The following is a 27825-nucleotide window of genomic DNA, read 5'->3' on the forward strand; positions in this document are numbered from 1 at the left end:
CATACATAACGCGGTTGATCAATAGGGAGCCATCCCTTGATGCACCCGGGCTTTGATCAGCCTCCCATTGTGTCTCTACCAGATGGAAATTCCTCCGGTACAGCCATCAAAGGCTTCACGGACTACGTGGTCGAAAAAGATGTTAAATAATGTGGGAGCCAGAGGACATCCCTGTCACACCCCAAAGTGAACAGGGAATGGCTCCGACACCAGGCCACGTAGTTTTACCCAGGCTTGCTCACCATCATGAAGGTCCTTAATGATCGTGAGCAGAGGGTCAGGGACTCTGAAAGCATGAAGAACAACCCAGAGCCCAGGCCTACTGATGGTAGCATAGGCATTGACCAGGTCAATAAAGCAGAGATGTAGGTCTTGTTGGAATTCCCTACACCTCTGATGTAGCAAACGAACAGAAAATATGGCATCTGTGCAGGACAGCCCTTTCCTGAAACCACATTGGGGCTCCAAAAGCCTCTCCTCAGCGTGCCTGGCAAGGCGATGTTGAATAATCCTTGCCAGGACCTTTCCTGGCACACTGAGGAGTGAGATGCCCCTGTAGTTGTTACAGTCTGTGCGGCCCCTTCTTAAAGAAGGGGACCACCTGGTCATCCTTCCAATACTGCGGAACCCATCCAGTGGTCCAGACTGTTGTTATGTTATGTAGGGCAGCCTGTGCACAAACGCCACCCTCCCTCAGCATTCCGCTTGGGAGATAATCTCTGCCTGGTGCCTTTCCTGGTATCAGACTTCCTCAACAGATGGCACCTCAGCAGGCCACTCACAGGGGGTGACTTCTTCCAATATTTGAGGCACCGCAGCCTCAGCAGGGTCATCCCTACATTATGCCACGTTATTTTCCTGGCTGAGGGATTTCCCCTCCCCCAGGACCTCACAGAAATGCTAAAAAAATCTGCAATCCTGTTCCTGGGGGTTGGAGCTTAGGATCACCGTCTTTTCCCCTAATGATGGTAATAGGTGTGGCGTTGCAGGTTACTTTTTTTGATGGAATTAAATAGGGATTTGTGATCGCAGGCCACTGAGGCAGACTCCATCTCTTCAGCAACCCACGACCACCACCCATCCTTACAGCGCCTCAGCTCTCCGAACCTCCGAGCAAAGGCTGCGGTAAGCCTCCGCATTCTCTGACGTGGGATGCTGTAGATTATTAGAGTGGGCCTGTCGCTTTTTTTCAACCATCGTGAACACCTCCTTCGTCAGCCAGGGTCTCTGGGGAGGTCTGGAACGCATACCCAAAGCAGCCATTGCAGCTGCATGAGTCACAGTCCTAAACCTCACCCATTTACCCTCGACATCAGGAGGAGTGGGGGACGATGCCAACCCCAGCTGCAAGCGATGATGAAATTATCGTGAACAACTTCCATCAGCTAGCTGAGACCAGGCCACCTTAGGTTGGAATGGGGTCCTGGGTGTATACCCACCACCGGAAGGGAAGAATGGCAGGCATATCTTAAAAATGACTAGTCGATGGTCAGAGGGCAGATCAGCTCCACGGTAGGTCCTGGTGTCAAGGACATGGGCTCGCATCCGCTGGTCCGTCACTATGTAGTCCAGCAGATGTTCTTGCTTGGCCCCGGCATGCGTCCAAGATGTTGTGGATGCGCCTATGCCGGAACAGCGTGTTCGCAATTACAAGTCCATGGGCTGCACATAAATCTAGCAGCCTCCTACCGTTATTATTGAGCTGATCTGGCCCATGCCTTCCAATCACTCCAGACCAGGTGCCAGCATCATGATCATGACCAACTCGGGCATTGAAGTCACCCAATAAGATGATTCTATCCCGAGGGGCCACTTTAGCCAGCACCTGTAACAGGAGGCCATGGAAGGCATCTGACTCATTGGCCGTGCCTGCATCCCTCCATGGCTGTTCGTCTTCGGTGGGGGCATAAGTAACCGCAACCACCACTCCTTGCCTCCGGTTGATGGGAAGGCAAGACCAAAGTAGCCTGGGGCTTACAGCTTCCTACACCTCACCGCCATGCTCCCACGTCCCCTTTATTCAGAAGAAGAGCCACACCCTGTTGTTTGGCAGTCTCCTGCCCCGAGTAGAGGACTATCCACCCCTCATGGTGGCAGGAGCCAGAGCCGGTCCACTGGACCTCCTGAATGCCAGAAAGATCCAGGTGGTACCGGTCCAGCTCCCGACAGAGGAGTGGCAGCCTCTCCTCCGCAGTGAGCATTTGAACATTCCACGTGGCCACACATAGTGGCTTTTTGTTGTTTCTGGAGCCCCGAAGGTAAAGATTCAATCTCCTGGCTCCGCCAGATAGGGTTTGGCCAGGAGACGTCATAGACGCCTGTCCCCCCGGAGCCTCCAGCACAAGCTTATTAATTAGATATTTTTCAAGTGGTTTAGTGGTAATTTATTGAAGGTGGAGGGGTTACCAGCCCCTCGCACCCATCCAGAGCCTCTATTTAGCCGCTGTGATTGTCACAAACGCCCTTAGGGGAAAGGCTAATCAGAATTGGCCCTACCCCCCGACAGCATTGTCCACGACAACATTGCCCGTCCGGCACCACGGGGAGGTAGGGGGTTGTTTTTACCGACACACACACACGTACACACACACGTACACACACACGTACGCACACTATTAAGAGGCGCGTCATTCATAAAGCTCAGGTGGTTGGATGCTTCTGGGGTCAGATCGCTGACGCAGCAACCGCGGAGTTCCTGGAATTCCATTCCAGATGTGAGCCCTGTAAGAGGTTGGGTGTCAGCCTGGAGCCCATGATTGACAGACCCATAGACGCACACAGATACCAATAGACACAGAGACCCATAGACATACACAGAGACCCATAGACACACAGAGACCCGTGGCACAGGAGGATAGGGGCTGGTGGTAGGTGGCCAGCGCCACCACCCCGCCCGCCCGGCCGCCTTTGTCTCTCTTGCACTCGAATTGCACTTGCACTGTTGTTGTTTTGACTCGAGTGAGTTTGGTTTACCACCATTTAAACGCTGCCTCCATTTGTTATCTGTGCAATTTTCACTAAAGGACCCCTCACTGCACTTGATCTCTATGGTGACCACGTTGGCCTATAATTTTATTGCTGCTGCTGAAGTGATCCACCCAGCACTCATGGATCTCCCATGGACAATGGCCACGAAACTGGGCTGCACTTTATTGTTTAACTATTACTACTCCTAAATTTTGATTTAAAGCTTTCGTGACTGCAGGGATTCATATTCTTGGTTCTTTTGGTAAAGTCACGTAGAAGGGAAATAATAAAATAATACAAATATAAAACCAAAACAATTCTCACGACGTTTCGACTGCAACACAAGCAATCATCATCAGGTGTGAAATCCACAGCAAGAAAATTTGAAAAAAGTAGCGGTTTGTCCTAAAGTCAGCACCACAGACAGCGATTTGGCAGTTGGCCAGATGGACGAGTCCATCTATGTTCGGAAAAGAGGGGGGAGCAGAAAAGGGAATGCGGTCTGAAAGTCACCGTAAGCGTGAACACAATCAATTAAGGTTCGTTTATGAGGCTATTCACATATACAAACACAGAAACAATTTCAACCGAGAAGATGAATTCTGGCTTAGAAATCATTGGAAGGATTTGATAAACCATTTCGGGTCTGTGTGCGATCTGCGAGTCTACCTCTGTGGTTTGGTGCAACACTTCGTCATGGTAGGAGGAGGAGGCTTTCGCGACCAACATTGTCCACAGTGGATGTTTGTGTTGGCTTAGATCGCGTAAATATCAATGTTGTGTCATCGTCACACGCGCCACTAACAACCGACACAGCCAACCGGTAAGGCTTGTCACGTCAACACGTGCCAATTCGTTACTAGTTCAACTGGCGTGTTGGACAGTAAGCCCACTACAACATTTACAATTATAGTGTAGTGTATAGTAGTGTAGTGTGTAGTGTATTACACTAGTACATCACTCATTGGTTGTTGTGTGTTGGATAGTAAGCCCACTACAACATTTACAATCCGAGTACCGTGACGTATCACCGGTAATTACAACAAGGAGCATCATCAGGCGACTCTGCGGTTTTCATTCCACACACCCCACATACCACACATACCGTCAATACCGGTGGCACAATACAACCAGGAACTCGTCCGGTCTGTGCAGATTAGCCGGGCTGGTGAGTCTGGGGAGTTCAGCATCGATCACGCTTGACAGGTTGTCATGGGGCATCTGCGGGGCTCTGTGTAGCCAGCAACAAGGTCGTTTGTTGTCGTCCCCCGCACCTCCGCTTAGCACGGTTAGCTACATACGATGCGAAAAAAGTTTAACATACATAGTCAGTACGGTTGGCTGCATGTGGTGCGAAATAAGTTTAATATACATACACACTTAGCACGTTTGGCTACGTACGGTGCGAAAGAAGTTCAACATACGTACATAGATACGGCAAAGAGCAGGGCAATGCAAGGCATTGCTGTGCGCCGGCTATGATGCTTGCCACAAATGATAGCTCAACAAGTGGCTGATCATCATCACGTGGAAATGTAAAGCAGCCAAATACTCTAAGCGCGTGATGTTGATTCTAAATGTGGAGGGAAAAACCGGATGACCCGGAGTCTAATCCACGAGACCACGTAGAATACACACAAATTCCAAATATACAATAGGCGTCAGGGTTGGGATCGAAACCACGACCTCCTGTATACCAGGCGAGATAGTTAACATCTCCTAGCCACCATGATGTTCGGGCTGGGATCGAACCCACGACCTCCTGTATTCAAGGCGAGGTAGTTAACATCTCCTTGCCACCATGGTGCCCCTAATGTGATCGTCATCAGTGTAACGTTCTTACCCCGTGGCCCTACTGGATCTTCTGTGCAAAAGAGCCTCATAGCTCATCGGTTTCCTCTGGTATAAGTAAATAAATGATGATTCTGAGATTCTGATTTATCCGCAGGAACGGTGGTCGCTAACAGCGTGAAGGTTGAGAATGGCTCGGAGTCCGAGGTTCGGCGCAAAGGAAGAACACCACGTGGTGAGTTCAATACCAGGTGGTGGTCAACTCGAATTCATCATCACCACCATCGCCATCATGACCATAACCACCATCATCGTCACCACCACCAACATCACCATCTTCATCAGTCACCACCAATATCATCACAACCACCATCATCATAACCATCATCATTGTCACCATCACCACAATCATTATCACCACAACCACCATCATCATCACCACCTTCATCATCATCATCACTAGTTAACTATTATCTGGGCAGTGACAATAGCTATGGGCCGCCTGGGAAAGCTAATTTAGTGATCTAACAAAAGTAATGCTCAACCAAGAACCGTAGTAGCATTAAATAACCGTTTCATTTTTCGTAAAAGTAACCCTCTCCTCCCGTGACCTTTACCAGAGGACAAGCCGGTTAATAATTAAAAACAACAATAGTAGATGACGAGTTTCTAGGAGATGAGTGGATACTCTGCGTTGTTCTGCATTCCTTCTGAGAATCAAATGACTCCACCACCAAGGCACAACCAGAGGGTTGTGTGACTGCAACTTTTTATTTCAAAGCGTTCCTCTGAGGCGCATTCGTGCATCTGTAATTATGACCAGATGCACGCCAATCAACCCCAATTAGCACCACCTCACTGCTCAACCCCTGTACTGTCCACCAGAGGTCGCAAACGGGTTTTGATTCCTTACCCGTACCCGGCCGTACCAGAGTCGAAAACGGGTAGCTGGGTATCGGGTAGGGTACGGGTATCGGGTACCCGGTTGCGACCTCTGCTGTCCACCCGAATCTCAATAATGATAACGCCTGGTTGTCATACACAATACACATTCAACGTATAACATTTGAAAGATTTAACATTTAACAAAAACTTCTTAACATTGAGCTCCACCAGCTCAGTGTTAAAAAACTATCTTCTAAAAACATCTAGAGTATTTTCTAAATCCTGTATAATCCTGCAAAAATAAAATAATACGTTGTTATAATCCAATTATATTCATATAGCATACATTTGGCAAATCATTTTAATTACCATAAATATATTAAGCACCTATTGTTTCTTATATGTGAATCAAAACAATCTCTACCAAAAATATAATTCTGTTTCTTTTCCCAACAATATAAATAAATAAAACACTAAATTTTAGCAACTATCAAATCACCTTCTCAATACCACATGTAACAAATGATATTGGACTTATCAAACTAAACAAGTTATTACCACTCGTGTATATAATTAATTAATTGTGACCACGAGGGTGTCGCCGCCATCTTGTTTTTCAACTTTGCCGCGTAAAAAACGGCGAAATAAAAAACTAAAACTCTAAATAAATCAACTTACCATGTCTGTAATTATGACCAGATGCACACCAATCAACTCCAATTCACAACATCTCACTGCTCAACCCCTGTACTGACGGGATTGAGTGCAAGTTGTAATATTCTAAAACCACGCCCGCATCACTTTATTTATTAAATTATTAATATCGTCTCTAATTATCAAACTCTTAACTGTGAATATATTTACTGTCATTAACTTAATCTCTATCTGTTAATTTTAAAATAGCAATAATACTAATTGTTAAACAGTTCTATTTATCTATGTGTAATAAAAGGACTCGAACACTTCTTTCTGTCTTCGTGTCTTTATTCGGGTTCTCGTCTTTACCCACACGGCACTCTGTTATAACTCCTGTATTTGTAGCCCCCGGCTATTCACTGTTATTGTAGCTTCTTCTTCCCTCCGACTCTCTGCTTCATCTACTCCCCTCTTCCCTGCAGACTCGCTGCTACCCTTGCAGGCTCCCGCTGCCACTCTTATGTGCAGACCCTCCGGCTGCTACTGTATGCAGACCCGCTGCCCACTCTTGGTCTCTGCAGCCCCGCTGCTGACTGCAGCCCTTCCTGCTGCCTCGGGTCGGTCACCGCTGGCCTACGGTGCCGATCCTCGTTGCTCCCCGTGTTCGTGGCGATCTCGCCACACCCCGCTTCGCCCTACGTGGCCTTCCTCCGTTCCTGGTTCCCCGTCACTCCCTTTCCTCTTCCGGTTCCCCTCCTTCTATACTCAACCCCTCTCCCCCCCACGTGACCTAACTCCTCCCCCCCTGACGGCACCTCCGAAGGGCCGTTTACAACCGCATTACATCACCCTCCCCCCTAAAGAAAATCCAGCCGACCTCGGCTGAATTGCAACCTGAAAAGCAATGCGGGTGTAAAGGGCCAACACGCAAAAAAGACACGAAGCATTGAAGAACATTATAACAATAACACAACACAACACAATCTAACGAAACGTGAGGGATTTCGAGCGAGTACGGGTAGCCGGGCCGTCCCGGACGGTCGGCGGCCCACCCGCCGAGCGGGAACGTGGAAGGGTTTTAGGGGCGACGGGCGCAAGTTCTTCCGTCGCCATTGGAGGCCCGCCACTGTCCCGCTCGCGTCCAGAAACATCCCGTACTCGCGTCCGCGGAGGGATAGGAAGAGCTGCAGGTCCCGTGGGTTCTGCGGCTCCGGTCGGCGTCCCACAAGCGGAAGGTCCTCCTCCCTGCGCTGTCACGGCCGGCTTGTCTGTGAAGGGTACGACAGGCGCTCTCGCAAGGTCAGCAGACACAGGCAAGGGCGAGTCGGCAGCAACAGACCCCGGCAAGGCAACTTCGGGAGATGACGCATCCGGCCGTGGGGCAATGTATGGCTTCAACCGGGACGTGTGCACGAACCAACGCCGTGCACCAACCTGAACACGCGCCGACTGTGGGTTGGGAACCTCAATGAGGCGGACCGGACCCTGCCAAGGTCGATGTAATTTAGGAGATGTACCTGGCCGCACCTGTGGGCAATGAAGCCAGGCCAGGTCCCCCTTTTTCCAGGGACACTCCCCCCTTGAACGTCGGGCACACCGCTCATTCCTGGCCTGAGCCTTGGCAGTAGCCATGCGGGCATTTTCCCTCGCCTCAGTGACACGCCGAACGTTGTCCTTAATATACTCAGGAAGAGGCTTAACAGGCCCCCTCGCACCGGTTCCCAACTGGTCATGAATCGGCGGCACGTTCTCACGGCCGTACATAAGGAAAAACGGCGAGTATCCAGTAGCCGCGTGCGGCGTCATGCGATACGCCGAAAGCACCCCAGGGATATGCAAATCCCAATCAGATTGGTTTTCCCCGACTGTATGGCACAGCATGGCGGACAGAGTCCGATTCAACCGTTCCACCATACCATCCGTTTGCGGGTGGTAGGGGGACGTCCGTATCTTTTTAGTTCCAAGAGCCGCACACACCTCCCCCAACAATTTAGACGAAAAGTTACGTCCCTGATCCGTAAGGAGCCTCTCCGGAGCCCCTTTGTCCATTACATACCCAAATAGAAAGGCGTCCGTGATAGACGCCGCTGACTGGTCAGGCAAGGGCCAGGCCATCGGCCAGCGAGAGAGGTACTCCACCCCCACCAATAAATACTTATTCCCTTTAGCTGATGGCGGAAAGGGTCCCAAAATATCTAACGCCACCAACTCATTAACCCGAGATACTTTAATCGATTGTATCGGCGGAACATATGGATGTTTAGGCGGCTTACGGCGGGCACAATCGGGACACGCGCGAACGTGACCGACGACATCCGTCGTCATGCCGTGCCAATAATAGTCTCGTTGCAGCGTCAATAGGGTTTTCTGCACCCCCAGGTGTAAAAGTGTGTCACAGTGCAAAGATCTAATCAACTCATAGCGCAATGACGCAGGCACAACGAGACGCCAGTGTTCCTGTATCCCTTCCCTCCACATCAGTAACCCATCTCGGAGAGCAGTTTCCGAATTACCACCCGCACCGACTTCCTTACCCGCCTTCTCCGTTCGTTTCCGTAACGACACCAAAGAATCGTCCAACATTTGCTCCCGAATCCACACAGACCTTGGAAGACGCAAAATCCCGTCAGCCGGTCCCCCTTCAACCGGTCCCGGTGTAAGCGGAGGTTCGAGAACATCCACTGCCCGCGCGACAGGCTGAGGGGGGGGCTGAGCCGGTCCACACCTATGCGTCCCCGACGCACACGCACAAGGGGATTGTTGCGGCAACCTGGACAGTGCGTCCGCGTTAGCGTGACGCACACCCTTCCGATGGTGAATTTGGAAGGAGAATTCTTGCAACGTGTCCAGCCATCTCGCCAATTGTCCGGATGGCTGGTCCATCTTAAGAGCGTACTGCAAGGCCGCATGGTCCGTTCGGACAATAAACGACCGACCGTACAGATACGGTCGAAATTGGCGGAGAAAATACACAATAGCCAAAAGTTCCCTGCGAGTGACGCAGTAACGAGTTTCCGCGGGAGACAAAACCCGACTCCCGTACGCCACCACACGCTCAACACCACCTTTTGACTGGGACAACACCGCCCCAATCCCGGTGTCACTCGCATCAGTATCCAGAATGAAGGGATGTTCAAAATCCGGATAATCCAACGTCGGCGCAGTAGCCAGTAGATCGCGCAGGCTCCGAAACGCCGCCTCCTCCGGCGGTCCCCACACAAATTTGTGCCCCTTCCCAGTAAGGAGATGCAAAGGCCTGGCGATAGTAGCGAAATTCGGAACAAACCTCCGGTAATATGAGGCGAACCCCAAAAACCGACGCACATCACCCACCGTGGCGGGGGTTGCCCAATCCCGGACACACGCAGTTTTCTCTGGATCCGTGGCCACCCCGTCCGCACTAACAATATGTCCCAAGTATCGAACGGAGCGTTGCAGTAGATGACATTTCTTAGGCTTGAATTTCAAATTAGCAGAACGCATTCTGGCAAAAACGGCCTCCAACCGCAATAAATGCTCATCAAATGTGCGGCTGAAGACAATAATATCATCTAAATAAATGAGACATGTCTCCCACTGCAACCCCGTCAATACCAACTCCATCAATCTCTGAAAGGTGGCAGGGGCTGCATTCAACCCCATCGGCAGACAGTTAAATTGGAACAACCCCTGCGGCGTACGGAACGCTGTCTTTTCCCGCGAGGGCTCGTCAAGGGGAAGCTGCCAGAAGCCCGAAGAGAGATCTAGCGTTGAAAAAAACTTAGCCCCTGACAAGGCGTCGAGAGAATCGTCCATACGCGGCAGGGGATACGCATCTGCCACCGACACTTTATTTAACTTCCGAAAATCCACACAAAATCGTAATTTACCATCTTTCTTTTTAACCAACACGACAGGCGCGCCCCACGGGCTATTAGACGGAGATATAATATCCGCTTTCAACATGTCTTCCACTGCCCCTCGAATGTGCTCACGCTCAGCCGGACTCATCCGACGCGAGTTCAAGCGGATAGGGGCCGCGTCCCCCGTTTCGATGTGATGAGAGAGCAGCGAGGTGCGTCCCAAGTCCAAATCGTCCGAGCTAAACACATCGGAATAGCTCGCTAATAATTTATGAATCGCACAACGCTGCTCAGCGGAAAGGGCCGAATTTTCCGCACATAGTTCGGCGATCCAACGATCGTCCACCCCTCCGTCGTGTGAAACACCACCCACCAGCCCCCCGTCCGGAATGTCACTCTGAGCCGTAAACGCCGTAGTGGCGTGTGCCACAACGGTACCAGCCGGCACACACACGCTTTCAGTACTCGCATTTAACACCTGCAAAAACGGGCGCTGATCCGGACGGACAATGGTTTGCGCCCCCACCAGTGCCAATCCGCCCGTAACAGCGGCGGACGGCGACAGCAAAATTCCACAAGCACCCTGCCGACCCGGAACCGGCTTCCGGTATCGTAGGGGAATGAGCATCTGCGAGCCAGGTGGAATATCAACTGAAACTTCCGATAACGCCTGCACCTGGGCAACCGGAGCCGGTCGCCCCCAGGTGGACTGTAAAAACGCCAATTTGCGGCCCCCTGGTAGTTCAATGCAATTTTCATTGATTCTAATTAGAATGGGCATCTTAGCCAAAAAATCCGTGCCCAACAAGCAAGGAACCGCCAGGGACCTCGAAATTAACACAACGCCCGAGGCCGAGACCCCCCCGATAGAAATATTAGCGTCCAGCTGTCCCACGATGCCCATACTACCCCCGTTCGCAGCGATGCAGGAAGCGTAAGCCGGCCTCACGGCCCCCGGTGGGATGTTCAAAAGATGGAATATGACATCCGAAATAATGGTCGCGGACGCCCCGGAATCCACCAAAATACGCACGTCCACCCCTTGGATCGACCCCGGTACAGTGGACGAACCTGTAGCGGCCGCGACAACCCGCCGAGCCAACTTACGCCACTGCGTTATCGAGCGACAAGGCGCAGATACTGGCCTCCCATATTTTAGAACATCCGCGTCGCACAACAACGGCGATGAGTGAGGTGTCAGGCCTTGCCGGGTGTCTGGTGCGCACCGACTTGCCTGTGTCGGAGGGTCTTTCTTTGGGGCGTCCGCTGTCGAGGCCTCCTGCTGGGGCGGCCCCGGAACCCGGGCCCAGCAGTCCCTGGCATAGTGGCCCCGACGGCCGCAGCGGAAACAGTCGACGTCGGGTCGGCGCGCAGCAGGCACCCCGTCCCGACGTGGCCGCGCCGGCGGCGGAGCCCGCGGCCCCGGCCCGCTTCGGGCCGGCCACGGAGTGGAGGCGGCCGACAGCTCCTTTGGGCCGGTCGCATCCGGCACGTACACGGCCTTTGTAGGGTCCCACCCTACGGCCCCCCCATCGACGACAGGACCGCCCGTCCACGCCGTGACTTGTTTCCAGCGGCGGAGATTGAACTGGGCGTCCAAACACTTGGCCGCGGTCCGGGACGTGAGTTTCTCGTGACCGCACGCCGGCATAGGAATGCCCAGATCCCGGGATAACTCCAATATCTTCCCCAAGATGAGAGGTTCCAGCAGGTCAGGCTCCGTCTCCGGGTAAGCGGCCATAGCGAGTTCCAGCACGGCGCCCCTGTACGCTACAGGCGACTCCTCCGGTGCGCGTTGCCGCTGCACGAAGCGGCGATGGGCGTCATCCGGTGGCTCGTACGCGTCCGCCATTTCGTCGAACACTCCACGCAATGTTTTCTTCTTCGCAGCTTTTATAGAGCGAAAAAAACGAACAGACTCATCGTCAAGGAGAGTCGGAAGCACCTCCAGCGCCTCGGCGTCCGTCCACCTTGCCGTTCGTACCGCCGCCAAAAATCGACAAGCGAACGCACTCCAATCGCCCCCGATGGAGAACTCCTTAACAGTTGTAAGGTGACGACTGCGGCTCCTTGGCCTGCTTCCGTCCGTCACCGACTCTTCCGGCGGCAAGTTCAGCAAGGCGTCGCAACGCGGTGTTGCCAAGATGGCGGACGATCCTCGTGGCGGCCCCAAAATGGCGGCTTCCCGCCTTCCGTGGTGCGCCACGCCCAAGATGGCGTCTTCACGCCGCGTGGCCGATGGCGGCGCCATCGAAGACACTCCGGGCTCCTGCCGATCACCACCATCCCCCTCCAACGCCGCCCTTGGCGTGACAAGGTCACACAATTCGGTGATGACGGTTTTAAGAGTCGCCAGCTGCTCCGCCATTTGGGTCCATCTCACATCTTCGTCCTTCAGCGCAGACGGGGCGGACGCAGCGGCAACTTCCTCGACACCCGGGCCCTCACGGATCTCCCCCTCCGCCGAAGTGAAGCCGACCTCAGGAGGAAGCTCGTCGTCGTCCGATGATGAAGCCGACGCCGGAGATGGGATATTCTTTTTCCTCAGTTGTTTCGCCATGCCGTTTCACTTCTGACTCCAGTGTAATAAAAGGACTCGAACACTTCTTTCTGTCTTCGTGTCTTTATTCGGGTTCTCGTCTTTACCCACACGGCACTCTGTTATAACTCCTGTATTTGTAGCCCCCGGCTATTCACTGTTATTGTAGCTTCTTCTTCCCTCCGACTCTCTGCTTCATCTACTCCCCTCTTCCCTGCAGACTCGCTGCTACCCTTGCAGGCTCCCGCTGCCACTCTTATGTGCAGACCCTCCGGCTGCTACTGTATGCAGACCCGCTGCCCACTCTTGGTCTCTGCAGCCCCGCTGCTGACTGCAGCCCTTCCTGCTGCCTCGGGTCGGTCACCGCTGGCCTACGGTGCCGATCCTCGTTGCTCCCCGTGTTCGTGGCGATCTCGCCACACCCCGCTTCGCCCTACGTGGCCTTCCTCCGTTCCTGGTTCCCCGTCACTCCCTTTCCTCTTCCGGTTCCCCTCCTTCTATACTCAACCCCTCTCCCCCCCACGTGACCTAACTCCTCCCCCCCTGACGGCACCTCCGAAGGGCCGTTTACAACCGCATTACATATGTTTAAGCAGAGCTGTAAATCTGTTACCTGTACAATGTGCACCCGAATCTGAATAGGTGCCCTGTACCCTGAATTGACGACTCTGCTGGTGGGCGTGGCTTACTGTGCACTCACGTGACTCTATGGGTCCAATCCGTGGTCATTATTACTTCATTCACAACTACACTTGTGGTTCATTACCTTGAAGCCCATACCGGCTACACCAGGGGTCGGGAACCTTTTTGACTGGGAGAGCCATAAAAGCCAAATATTTCTAAATATATTTCATTGAGAGCCATATAGTATTTTTAACGTATAATAAATTAAATGTCTTACTTTTAATGCGACTTCTGGTGCCGCGTGGTTTTGCTGATGGCCTTGTAGTCTGGTTCATACGTGGTGAGGTTGAGCTTCATGCAGGCGTTGAGGCCCCGTGACCCGTGAAATTTATCTTCAAAACTAATTTCTGTTTACTTAAAAATGACACAGTATTATTAAGCAATATCACAAGTATTTTAAAATCAGTTCCAAACTGATTTTTTATTTTATTTTTTTCAACTCAAAATTGTCTGGGAGCCATATGCCGTCACCGAAAGAGCCATATATGGCTCGCGAGCCATAGGTTCCCGACCGCTGGGCTACACTAACAATCTCTCTCATTAAGCCACTATTGTCACTAACTGTAACTCGTTTCGCCTGACAATGAATGCCAGATTCACGAGTGCATTGCTCTCAGGCCGGTCACCACAGTGAGTGCACAAACTCCCCTTCACATCAACGTTGGTGCAGCACCTCAATTCTCGCTCCGAGAATGATGAAATATCAGCCCGACTTCTATGCAACATTAACTCTCTGTTGCAGAATAGATGGTAACGTACTGCCCTCTGCTGCCTGAGTCGTGACATAGTCAACACGGTGGCGTGTAGCGTGGTACAGTAATATCGTCAAGGCTTGAATATTGCAACTCACTACTTTATGGGATGTCTGGAAAAAAACATTTGCAAACTGCAGCGTTTACAAAACTCTCTGGGACGCGTCGTGATGGGTACTGCAAGATGGGGCATTGCAGTGGCGGCTCCTGCAAAATCTCTCAGGGGGGGCAAATGTCTGGATGATTGATAAGGATAAGGTCCACCCATGCAATGGATACATTAACAGCTTAAGCATGTAAAGGCAACTTCACTTCTTTAATATTAATGAAAAATAAAGTGACTCTTACAATACATCTCCTTGTTTGTTTCTATACTCACTATTAATAGAATCCACTCAAGTTTATTTTATTAAAGATTCCACTAGGTGGCAACAAATTATATTGTTGGATGAAACGTGCTTACGTATGATGACGTAAGCACGTTAGGGCGAGCCCTCCCGGAAGTCATAGAGAATGTATTGGAGCGCCCGCCGTTCGAAAAAAAACATCTTTGAATGTAAGTCTCAGCCGGAGTGAAATCGCCCAAAAAGAGGCGGTACTCCACAGAACGTGACATGACGCTGATTGGACTATATCCAGAGGCTGACAGTGACGGCTAGCGTGACTCTGTGGTTGAATGACATTGGTGGTGCGTCGCCCAATCGCCCTAATGTAGAAACTGCCCCTGGGGCATTGGCTTCCGGTTTGCCGAACTCGTACATTATAGGGTCGCACTTATTACAGAAACAGTTCTTGCCACAAATGAACCACAGTACCTTGCTGAGATCGTCAAGGAATAAACCATCATTTGTTTAAAACTGCTTTCTTGTGTTTAGTTTGTTGTTTCCTCACACCTCCGATTAGTACGGTTGGCTACGTATGGTGCGAAAGAAGTTCCACATACACATGGACCAGAGGTCACTTCATGGGATGTCAGAGGTAGTTGTGTGATATCTACTTCTGTGGGCCATACTCTTAACACAAAGGTTGCGCTGCACTTTGAGGGAAGCAATAGAATCTGCGTCTCATGACATGTTGCCACTATAACGATTACAAATATCTGGGTTCAACTCTTGGCTATAAATCTCATCAACACCGATGTCCAATTGCCATCAGAACGTGATATAGCTGCTCACCCCGAGCTACACACGCTCTGATACGTGCATTGTCTTTGTACTGATCACCTTTTGGCATTCGCTGGTCTGATACTGGTCAGACTAGGCCATAAAGAAGTATGTCCTATGGAGTAGAACAATCAGTTTCAAAGACAATTAACATCTTATTAGAGCCACGTCTGTTTGCATGTTCACCACAAGAACTGTGCATGGACAATGCGACACTTAATGTCTTGAAAAAGGTTTCTATTTGGCGTTTCAACATCTTAACACACCTCCTGTTTTATTGGCAGAAAGGGGTAAAACCTATTCTCTTTTTCATACTAGATGTACTAATGTGGGTGCTCTGTGTTGTTGTTTCCCTAGAATTTATGGTCGTCACCCCAGAGAAAGTGAACGCCGTAGCAGGCAGCAAGATTCTTCTGCCCTGCTCCTACACCTGTACAATCAGCGGTGTTACCCACACGCTGGTGGAGTGGTTCAGGATGATGGATGGGCGTGAAGAAGAGAGGGTGAGTTACAAATCTCTCTATCTTAGCAAGACATCTAAATGCAGGAAAACCTTGCCTAATGCGGCTTTCTCAAATGCGTCTTTGGCTCTACGCGGTTTGTCGGAACACGGGGGGGGGGGGGTGCTCATTGGGTTAGATCGTTTGTCTGTCTATTTGTCCGTCAACAAAACTATAAGAGCCTTTCAGAAGTCCTGAAAAAAAAAGTTACAGAAAGTGGGGGTAAAAAGTTTATCTAAATGGTTTCAAAAAAATGTCGATCTCCCTCCCTCAATTTAGTTTTACCCCTTCCCTCAATTGTATTTATTTATTTTGTAGGCATATATACTTACACACCCTACACACAATAGCATCAGTAGTATCAAGTGATGTTAATTATAGGACTATACAAACGTAGCCAGTGGTGAAGGGTTGGTGGATGATCCCAAACCCTGTCTCAAAAGATTCCCTCCCAGGGTTATATTGATATACATTTTGGTAGACAATGCAATTAGCATGCATGTGCTGCTAGACTGTTTGATATGTACAAAAGCTATGACGTCACATGTCATTGTGATGGCATAACGTCCGTTAAAATTACCGTGAATGAATAGCTCATATCCAGGTCTCTTGGATGTCTGTACGTTTAACTTCTTTCGCATGATACCTAGCCAACCGTGCTAACTCTACACCTTACCACCTCCTGTATTTTGATTCCGGTACAAGGCGTCCAACACGTGATAAAGACATTCTTATTCATTCTAGGTACGAACTCCGGTTATCCTCACAGCGGCTTTTGGCTGGCCATCGAACAAAGATGGTCACCGCATCGCGTGGTGTCACATGCGCTGCTGCGGCCATCTTGAATGCTCTGCCTTCTGATATTAGGAAGCCACTGGAGCTACACACTTTTAAATCATCATCTAGATTGACAAACTCGTTTCTTTGAAACTGATGTTTGTGTTTAGTTTGTTGTCCTTCCCCCGCACACTCCGATTGGCACGGTTGCCAATGTACTGTGCAAAATAAATTCAACATATATACAACATACATACAACATACATACAACATACATACATCTTTGATCTGTGCATGCTCTCGCTTTTGTTGACCACAGATTTATAAATTCCCCAATGGAGATGAATGGCCTTTACACGCCACCTGGATGGGTGATGTGTCCAAGTGCGACGCCTCCATCACCGTCAGTGACATCAAGACTAACGACTCTGGGCGATATCGCTGTGAGGTCACGGTGTATCCACAAAAGAAGCACGACATTGGATATCTACAGCTGAATGTCAACAGTCCATCAGGTTTGTGTTATTTCCATCAAACGTCGTCTATATTACCACCCACAACTCTATAATCGATCCTATAGACCTGATATAGAACTCAACATGTACACTTTAGAGCCATGGGCCCAGTGCCACGGTGAACTGGGTTCAACCCCTGGCTACGATCTCATCACCACCAATGAACATCAAAACCTTTGACTGCTCCTCACCGACATTTACGCAGTCTTAAAACAACGTCGCATAGGATGTGACTCGGAGGTCATAGTGCTGAGTTAGCACCACTCAGAAGCATGGGTTTTAAGTCCAGACATTTGCCTGCGAGTTAACCTAGACCTAAAGTCGAGTGAGTTGATGGACTAAGCCCCCCCTTTCTGAAATTCTGCACTTAATTGACGAAATTAAAACTCTGACAGTTAAAACGTATCTGGTTGATTGTCACGCGATAAGCGCTGTTCCATGTGGAAGAAAAATTTGGGAAATATTCTTGGGTTTTTTCGGTAAAGTCACGTAGGTAAAAAATTCAAATTAATAAAAGTAAAATAAAATAAAAATCACGATGTTTCGGAGGCAACACAAGCTTCCGTCTTCAGGTGGAACCGTCACAGCACGATAGCTGTATCAAGTAAATGAGAAATTCCAAGAGATCCTACCCCGTATATATACTGGTTGAGGGGGGAGGAGCCAGGACAGGCCCCCTTTTTATTATTATGGTAAGGTTAGTGCGGCTTGAAACTACGGCTAGTCTACATAACAAAAAACTCAGCCTTTGTTATGTAGACTGGCTGAGAGGGGGGGGGGGGGGGTGCCAGAGTTGTTAAAGTGCAACTGCTGCTAATGGGATCGAGCCACTGCCATGTAGATGGTTAAAGCAAAAAAGCAGGTCAGGAAGAAACAGCCTCCTGCTATGTGGCTTGGTGGGTAAAACTTATAGCAGGAAACCAGCGTGTGAAAAAGCTAAACATGATAAAACAAAACTGGCTATCAGTAAACTGTACAGTAACTAAAGAATAGTTGTCTGTCAAATAAGATGGTCCAAATATGTGTAGTTAAATCTTTTTTGCATGGTTAATCACATCTTTCCTCCCCCCTCAACCAGTATATATACGGGGTAGGATCTCTTGGAATCTCTCATTTACTTGATACAGCAATCGTGCTGTGACGGTTCCACCTGAAGACGGAAGCTTGTGTTGCCTCCGAAACATCGTGATTTTTATTTTATTTTAATTAATTTAAAATTTTTATCTACGTGACTTTACCGAAAACACCCAAGAATATGAATCCTTGCAGTCACGAAAGCTTCAAATCTAGAAGAAATTTGGGAAAGTCCTGCTCCCAACTGTGTGGACCAGCAGAGGTCGCTTGAAGGAATCTCAGAGTCAGCTCTGTGATTGCCGCTCTGTGGACTGTTCTCTAGCAAGACACGTTGCACTACTCTGTGAGCAATTCCAATTAATGTGTATATTAGTGGCGGGACACAGGGATAACATTTGGTAACGAAAACATATAGAGAGGAAACCCTTGCCCAACGCAGCTTCATCTAAGACGTGTTGTGGATCTAGATGGTTGTGGCTGATGAGGTTTGTTATCCACAACACGGGGGGGGTATTTCTGTGATAAGCAGTTTGACGCTGCTAACATTTTCGTTTCTGCATAAAAAAGTTAGTGCCATGAGAGTGCTGCGTCCGTTGGAGTGAATGAATCGACTGTAAGAACGCTGTTTTTACCGTGTATGTCTGTGTACGTGTGGGTATGTTTTTTTCGAGCGATAATGTAATGCACTCAAAACGCACAGCAGCAGCAGCACAACGTAAATGTTCACACATTACAGCATGATTCTTGTTATTGAGAACGTTAGTCATACGGACGACTAGATGGTGAATCATTCATGTTCAAGTGGCAGTGTTAGTGGCGAGCAGAGGGTGTGAGTGCTGTGGTGCGGGAAGAATGGAGACGGGGGTTTGTGTTGCATTGAAATTGACAGAGTGTACACACACACAAGAAATGAGAACGACTCAACATCCGTTAGTACAATAACGAGGGCGGGCATATTGTAGTATTAGTTACACAAATAGGGAGGGGGTGATCAATTCGAAGGCAGGAAGGCAACCCGAGTTTTCCCACGAGGTCTGTTTTTTGTCGAACAAAGTTGTGTCCAACATGGCATTCCAAGAACGTAACCCCCCTGCGTTCGATAAGGTCTGCCTGTTCTTTACTTTTTAAACGCATTGTTACTGACAAATGTTTAGCGTTTATACATTTATATTAGATAAGAAAATACACTAATGTGGGCGTTGTGTGTGGTTTCCCTAGAATTCGCGGTTGTGACCCCGGATAAAATGGACGCCATGGCAGGCACTACATTTCTGCTGCCCTGCTCCTACACCTGTACAATCAGCGGCGTTACCCACACGCTGGTGGAGTGGTTAAGGATCATCGACGGGCGAGAAGAGAGGGTGAGTTACTCCTCTGTCCGTTCTGTGCGCCATTTGCCGCTAAATTGCAGAAAGCACAAGCGTGGAATTGATCAGTCTTGTTAGTAAACCTGGTCATATGACCCTTGAGCATTTAAAATAACCAAAGCAGATGAACAGGTTTGCTATTCATATTCTTAGTTTTTTCAGTAGTCACGTAAATAGAACAATAAAAAATATACTCTAAATAATAAAATAAAACAACCACGACGTTTCGATCGCAACACAAGCGTCTTCATCAGGCGGTTGAAGACGGCTTGTGTTGCGATCGAAACGTCCAGAGGCGGAGCCAGGATTTTTAGGTAGGGGGGGCACCCCCTCCAGCAATGAAAAATGATAGATGAGTTGTTAGTAAATAAGGAGTTGTTAGTAAGGACTTATCCCCGGGCGCTTCTGCAGTCATCGATCGAGGGTCGAATTCGAACCGTGTGTGATCAGCATCGCGCTCGCTGAAGGTGTTTGCCTTCAGGTAAGTCGTGTACCGTATACGCAACTTTGCACAATTCTGAGTCACTTATAACCGCTTTGCCGTTACTTATTGCCAACTATGGACTCAGACTATTGTCCTATCATCTCATAGAGTCCCTGGCACATAATAATATGCTACACAGTGGCAGTGGGGGTCGCAAAATGCCGATTTATTACTAATAACCCCCAATGATCCGATCGAAATTAAGGATTTCGAAATATTCTCGGGTTTTATCTGAACGAATATTATACTGAAATAATATAACGCATTTGATCTGTGTTGCTTTCACCTTTATTGACCACAGATTTATCAATTCTCCGAGGGAGAGAGCAGCCACTGGCCTTTACACGCCACCTCGGTGGGTAATGTGTCAAAGTGTGATGCCTCCATCAACGTCAGCGACATCCAGACACACGACTCTGGGCGATATCGATGTGAGGTCTCGGTGTATCCACAAAACAAGCAAGACATTGGGTATCTACAGCTGATTGTCCACCCACGAACAGGTTTGTATCTCGTCTCTCATAGGTCTGTCCTACCACTCTCTACTCCCATCATCTGTCATGAAGCCCAGCCCTAACACTCAATGTCCACCCTACAAATCCACGTTTTGACTTTCGTGTTTGGTTTGTTGTTCTTCCACTGCACCTCCGTGTCTGGCTACATTACGGTGTGAAAACAGTTCAACATGAATACGTACATGTGACAGAACCGTGCATCTAGAAACATGGTCATCTCCTGCCCGTGACTCTTAATTTTCAGTGTTCAATTAGCAAACAATCCGGATGTAGTCTCATGAGTTTGTCATCTTAGCCTGGTCCCATGGGCACCCTTGCAAACAGATGTTCCTTCTCAACGGATTATCCAGGTGAAATTATTCAATCAATAAAAACAATACTACACAAACATCGTAACATTATATTTGGTTATCTGACATTGCACTTAATTTGGCTAATTCCAAGCTCTTAACAGTTAAACCAGGCAGAGCTCGTCTAGCGCAGGGGTTACGTTCCTGGAAAATGGCGCATTGGGCTAAACCGCGTTCGGCAAATAATATACCTAAATGGAAAACTATGGTTGCGTTCCTGGGTCCGAAATCATCACCCCCTCCATCTTTGTTTTACAAATTCTAAATAATGCTTGTTTTTGTACGAATTTCTTGTGTGTGCACTTTTTAGTTTTCACTATCGCCTCAACACAAAACCTCCATTTCCACTCCTCTTTCCATACCACGGCACTCACACCTAACGCTTGCCCCTAACACTGTCAATTGAACGTTAAACGATTCGCCATCTAGGAATTCGTATGACATTGGATGGCTAGATGCATGTGGCAATATGTAAACATTTGCGTTGCACATGTTGAGTGTGTTACGTTATCACACAAAAAAAACACGAAACATTCGTGGTAAATAAATAGTTCTCACAGTAGATGCATTCACACCTTCCAACGGATGCAGCTCTCTTTGACACGAAGATGATAAACTTAGCGTTAAACCACGCAGAGCTGAACCATCACCCCCATGTTCTGGAAACCGATCCAGAGCATTCAACAAAGCTACATTGGGTAGGTTTGTCTGTATGTCTTTGAGAGTCATGCATCAAACATTACAAACATTTCTCGATAACTCCTTACGCGACCTAACCCCAAAAACCTATTTTATGGATGATATTGGTTGCGAAAGCCTACGTGTTAAATATTACTCGATTTTGCAATGCACTATCGGAAAAGAATCCTCCCTGCTGTGTGGATCCAATGTCACTTAAACTAAACTTTTTTATATTTTACCTGGTCAGGCCCACTGAGCTTTGTGGCTTTTTTTCAGACGCGACGAATGATAGCTCAACGAAGTGGCTTATCATATGGACATTTAACACAGCCAAATACTCTAAACAGATCTTTCTATGTATGGAAGGGAAATCTGGAGGATCTGGAGGACCCGGAGAAAAATCCACGCGACCACGGGGAGAGTAAACACGCAAACTCCAAACACACAGTAGCAGGCTCGAACCCATGACCCCTGTCTACCAGGCGAGGTAGTTAACATCTCACGACCTCGGCTCCACTTGAAGGGACCTCAGAGGTAGCTCTAAGATATCCCCTTCTGTGGACCGTTCTCAAACATGCAGCATTGCACTGTTCTGCTAGAGACCTAAAGAGATGCTTCGTCTAATGGAAAGTATTTACCCCCCCCTCTCTCTGACCTAATTGTCACCACTGCGTTGTGAGACCAGCACCACCTCCTCCTCCTTCAGAGGTTCATTCCCAATGCTCATGTGACCATCGCGAGTTTGTCCACAGACCTGGCTGTTGTCACCACGGATGCAAAGGACACCACAGTAGGCAGCACGGCTCTCCTGCCCTGCTCTTACACCTGCAACATCACGGGTATTAGACACACCCTGGTGGAGTGGTTCAGGACCATAGACGGACACGATGAGAAGGTGCGTCACTGTAACACTTTCACACGATAACTTACACCCCCCTGCTCACAATGATGATTAAATGTTCTCTATTAACGCCGTTCATGCTAATTTATTTCAATGGAGGTCACCCCCTCTCCTTTTCTGGTCCCATTGTCAGCCAGCAGTATAGTGTTGTATCTTCAACTAGAATAATCTCAAATTCTCTCCGTTCTCTTTACTCTGAAGAAGAGTAATTTCCTAAATGTATTATATATGTATCTGTTATAATTCAATGTTATTTACATTTTTATGTCAGTTTTCGGAATATGAGCACGTGTATTATGTGGACACACAGTCATGCCCTGGTGTGTTCTCACGTTTGCTGTCAAGGTGTATAAGACCACACACAGAAAGAGCCTCAGGCCGTTGCAGGTGACGTGGGTGGGAAATGATTCCACGTGTGACGCCTCCATCACCATCAGCAACATCCAGACCCACGACGCTGGACGATATCGCTGTGAGGTCACGATTTATCGACATGACAAGCCAACCATGGAAGACATCGGGTATCTGCAGCTGAACGTTCCCAATGAACCAGGTTTGCATTATGTCATCCCTGGATCTATTTAACACCCACCGCTTTATCATTCTCGCTAAGCGAGAATGCAAATTCTCGTTATTGTCCAGATTTACCACTAAAATTCACTCTGTGGCACAGCCATAAAGGGTCTTTGTTATTCCTCACAGATATCACATCCTGCAGTATAAGAAACTCGACTCTTTGTTGAGTTGTCTACATGAGCCAATGACAGCTTAAGTTCTAGTCTCTGTCTGTGTCCCATGAGATTGTTGTCCACTTGTGGGACGTGGAATGCTTCGATGTCGTAAAAAATAGCTTCTTAGCTCAAGGGGCTTTACTCAGGAAATAAGTTTCTGATTCGGATTCACTTCAAGTGTCGATGTGTGAGCTGCAAGGCGATTTACGGCGTCAACAGGAAACCGGCACAGCGATGACCTCTCCTGCTGCTGTCCGTGACTCCGTTGGCGTCATTGTCTGCTGCCGAAATTGGCCCCAAAACTCATCGCAAGTTGTTCTACCGTTCACCTAATGAACACGATGCTCGGCAAACCGTGCGTTGAGGGTGAACACCTCACCGGTGAACACAGCCGCAGGAGAATCATGAACAATGGCCTCCCTCTAGGCTCGGTTATAATAGCACCGTCACTATTTAACATTCATAGGCAGGCCTCGCCGTACGCGGGGGTGTTACATTCCTAAAAAATGACGTGTTAGGCAGAACCGCGTTCGACAAATAATAGACATTATGGGAAAACTAGGGTTGCCTTCCAGGGTCTGAAATGATCACCCCTCACTCTGTGTTACTAATACTAGTACATTTCTGCCCTTATTGTACTAAAGGATGCTGAGTCACGCTCCATTTCTTGCGTGTGTACACTCTTTAACATGAAACCATCGACTCATCCCCGCACCGCAGAACTCGTGTCCAATGCTCTCCCCTGGCAATGAATTCCCAGCCCCACGCTCGCCCCCGACTCCATCGCCGATTCGCCATCTCGGCGGCCATCTAAAGTCCTCAAAGACTGGACGGCGAGATGCTTGCGGCACTGTGAACATTCCCATTGCATCGCTGTGCATGTCGAGTGTGTTACTTTTTCATACGAAAGATTCTCAAAAACACACACAAACTAAAAGATGCGTGGTAATTAAATGGTTCTTACAGTGGATTAACTCGCACATTCCAATGGATGCAGCACCTTTACGGCACTACTTTTCGACATTGAGATGAGAGTCTTAGCGTCCAGCCGAAACATCACCTCCCGTGTTCTGGAAAACAGGCCTCATTAGGTCTTGCACCGCGTAGAGCCAGAACGCGCATTCGATAAAGCCAGAGCACGTCTGCTCCTCCTGACAACCAGGAGGAGCAGATCGTGTGTAGCACAGAAACGAGGATGGTGCGATGGATCTCAGCGATCACAGGACTGGATGGGTCAGAACTGAAGAGCTGGGGAAGGAGGCGGGAGTGGCGGTGCTCATCTCACTCGAGCGGAGAGAGGGAGTCGGCTCACACGGCTGGGGCTGCCTTAGTAGAGGAGGGGCAACCGCGAGGGCGATGAACGTGGAGGCACCAGGGCAGAGACAGAGGGGCAGGCTGAGAGCGAGGGGAGTAGAAGTGGCGAATGCGGCGGATTCGAGGGACTGGGGAGTAGACGCGGAGGTGGACATGGCAGGAAGAGGAAGAAGACGTTGACTGTGTGCATCTCTTGGGTGTTCACGTGTTTCCGTGTCGTCTGCGTTTGTGTTTAATAGAACCGAGAGACGCAACACCCACGCCAACCCCAACCCCAGCTCCAGCTCCTGTAGCTGGCATCGTCCTTGGAGTCATTGCTGCTCTTCTGGTTGTTGCTGTTGTAGTTGGTTTTTACTGTTGGAAGAAGAGACAAAGTCAGGCACGAGAACCAGAAGTCCCGTGAGTATCGACCGCACTTGCACCAGAACCTCACAGTGAGTGATAGAACACGGCTCATAATGGCCACGCCAGAGACCCTGAGCCGGCCCTCTCCAAGGGCCTGAGTTTGACTCCAGCTCCCTGCCTGCCCGTGACTCAGAGCTGTGCTCAATGGAGCCTGCGTGAGCTCCTGGCAGCTGGGACCCCTGAGTTAAAATCCCAGCCGTGGCTGCTGTCAGTGACAGAGGCTCCATATCAGTGGGGGTGGTGATGTGAGACTGTGTCAGTCATAGGAGATGGTGAACTCAATAGGCTCTCACGTGGATAAACAAAGGATGTCTGTCAAATCCGGGTCAGTGATTGCTGTGGTCAGTGGTTCCATGCGGGTGCCAGGCAGGTGTGAGGTGTGGGTTAGACTCCCAGCCGTGCCAGTGACACAGGCTGCATGTGGGTGAGGATGGGGATGTGTGAACAACGTGTGTCCACTTCTCTCTCAACAGGCCTCAAGAAATGCAGCCAATGAACCCAATTGGATAAGATGAAGTGAGAGCGAGAGAGGTATGAAGCAGGGGCCACTCTCGTCAGGGTCATTCTTCCTGTGTGTGTGTGAGTGTGCGTGCACTGCGCTAAGAACCAGCTACAGTACCTGGGTTCAATTCCCTAACCTCGCTGTGTCGTGTGAACGCCAACACTGCTGAGACAAAGGCGGCCGAGCGTGGTGCTGGCCACATCACCCTCTCGAGGTGTTACTCGCTAGCAGCACTTGCCTCGACTGACTGGTCAAGGCTAAATCATGGGGTACCGTTGTGTTCGTCATGCATGTGTGTCATGGCACGGGAAGTGACTTTGATTCACGAGCCGGGTGCTTGAGGCTGGAATGAAGCCCCCCCCCCCCCCCCCCCCCTGTTACGATGCATGCAGGGGCACGTGCAAGACGCTACGAATCACGTGGCCAGGATAGGGTAAACAACTTGGAGGAAGTGCCGGGTGAAGCTTGTGCGGGGCCTATAGCATATTATGTTATAAAGGGGCCCTACATTTTTTGCAAAAAAAACCGTCAATATTCAAACATACATTTTTAACTTGCACATTAAATTAATTGTATTTTTTCAGTTGCTATACAGCCAGATAATACGACAAATCGCTAACCTTAAACACCCAGTCGTTCATAAAAGTTGAAGGTGGTATAGTACTATAGTAATAGAGCAAGTGCAAAATCACTGAACCGGAATTGATAGCTTGAAAGCATTTAGCGCGGGGCCCTTAAAAGTGCGGGGCCCGTAGCATTTGCTACTTTTGCTAATACAATAATAAGACACTGATAATTAGCATGTGATACTTTTGCCACTAGGATAATCCGGCACTGCTTGGAGGTTGTGAATGTGAGAAGGATGGTCCAGACTGTCTGGGAAGAGAAGGGAGTGCTCAACAAATTGCTTAAATTCGGGCTCGCAGCTCGAGTCAATAATACTTTTTAATGTTTTGCTGAATGATCGATTCTTCTGTTATGATGTTTTAAAGCAATATAATTACAAGCAGTAATTAGGCTTGGTTTGGTCTTCATAGAACTTACTTTGTTTTAGAAAATGTATAATGACTGGGGAAGCCCACCCCAGAATGAGCGCAATATTTCAGTGGCACACTGTGCGCGTGTGTGTGTGCTGAGTGGACTTGCCGATGAACGTAACCAGCGGTGTCAAGATCGGCCTCTTTGATGGAGGTTCGTGAAGGATGTTGCTGAGCAGCTGGAGGCAGTCGCCCTCCAACAACAACGGAGGGCAGAGCAGGCGGATATGTGGTGCCACAGCAACGGAGCAACTCCACCAGCGCCACTATCCCCTCGCACCCCTCCACACGAACGCACGCACACCCCCACTAAACACACAACACGCACCCACGTAGGGTCTCGTGGGGGGGTCACCTGGTACCATGGGTTTTTACCCGAGGGGCCCCTAGCGGGGATGCCCCACGGTTTCCCGGTGCCAGGAGATTGGCCGACCCCTTCCAGGCCAAATTGCATTGTGGCTCCATTGAATTGGCTTAAAATTGTATGGGCGCGAAGAAGCTCACCGGGCTAACCACAATGAGACACTCACAACACGGGGGAGGGGCCAGGGGGGGAAATATTACGCGGGCAGCGCAGACGAGGAGGTGGGAGGGAAATTCCTGGACCTGCTGCAGATTGTGTATTCCGCGGGACGGCCACCCCGACCAAATCGGTTGCGGCCGGGGTGGGGAGGACAGGTGCGTAGGCAATGGGTTAAGGCGCACCGGAGAGTAACGCTCCAGGTAAGGGCGGGGCATCGGTTTTAAATCGAAAGGTAGGCACCCGATTGGCCGGGCAGGATAACACCACATGACCCTGGATCTTAGGATTCCGAGGGTATAAAAGGAGGGAGCGGAAAAACGTTAGGAAGTTCTCCTCCAGCCGTTCAGCCGCCCGGCCCGACTCCCAGCCGCTCGCAGCGTCCGAGAGATGCTCGCGAGTTCCGATACGACTCGACCCCAGGCAGAAACCTCTCGGATCATCGTGCCTCCGACTCCCACAGCGTCCGTGCGACACCGTGAGTGCATCTGCGAGGTGATAAGTAGAGTGGGGGTACACCCAGGGATTGAAAAAGGATAGGCTAGGCGCTGCTCGCAGAATATTTACTCCAGGCTGCACAGGGTTTTCTTTAGACGCGCCATTAATAAACTTCAGTTCAGAAGATTGGTGTAGTGTGATTTCTGTGTGTGTGGGTGAACTTCGGTGTGGTGTCTGTGATTTTTGAGTGGAGCGACTGCGTGCGGGACGGGGTGAGAGAGCGAGCGCGGGGCTGCAGGGTGTCGGCACGGGGTTGGTGTGTGAGGTGCGCGTAGGTTACCATCTATACGACCGTCATTGTTTACGTAGGTTTTCGCGCGGTGTGTAGAAAATGCACATCTGCTATGCCGAAGACGGCGGCGGTGGTGAGATGACAGCACGGCGATGGGAACCGC

General features: G+C 49.5%; 1 protein-coding gene across 1 annotated transcript; it reads left to right on the forward strand.

Moving 5' to 3' along the window:
- Positions 1-1047: 1047 nt before the first annotated feature.
- LOC133339391 (coxsackievirus and adenovirus receptor-like) lies at positions 1048-27554 on the forward strand. The gene is made up of 11 exons (XM_061547534.1): positions 1048-1125; positions 4916-4993; positions 15617-15762; positions 16856-17051; positions 19344-19486; positions 20278-20479; positions 22275-22417; positions 22769-22976; positions 24708-24867; positions 25347-25404; positions 25768-27554. Exons 3-10 carry the CDS (start codon positions 15622-15624, stop codon positions 25381-25383), a joined length of 1230 nt encoding a protein of 409 aa, XP_061403518.1. The 5' UTR covers positions 1048-1125; positions 4916-4993; positions 15617-15621; the 3' UTR covers positions 25384-25404; positions 25768-27554.
- Positions 27555-27825: the final 271 nt, after the last annotated feature.

This window comes from Lethenteron reissneri, unplaced genomic scaffold (genome assembly GCF_015708825.2).
Source record: "Lethenteron reissneri isolate LAM-NWPU_2019-01 unplaced genomic scaffold, ASM1570882v1 scaffold_185, whole genome shotgun sequence".
NCBI lineage: Eukaryota > Metazoa > Chordata > Hyperoartia > Petromyzontiformes > Petromyzontidae > Lethenteron > Lethenteron reissneri.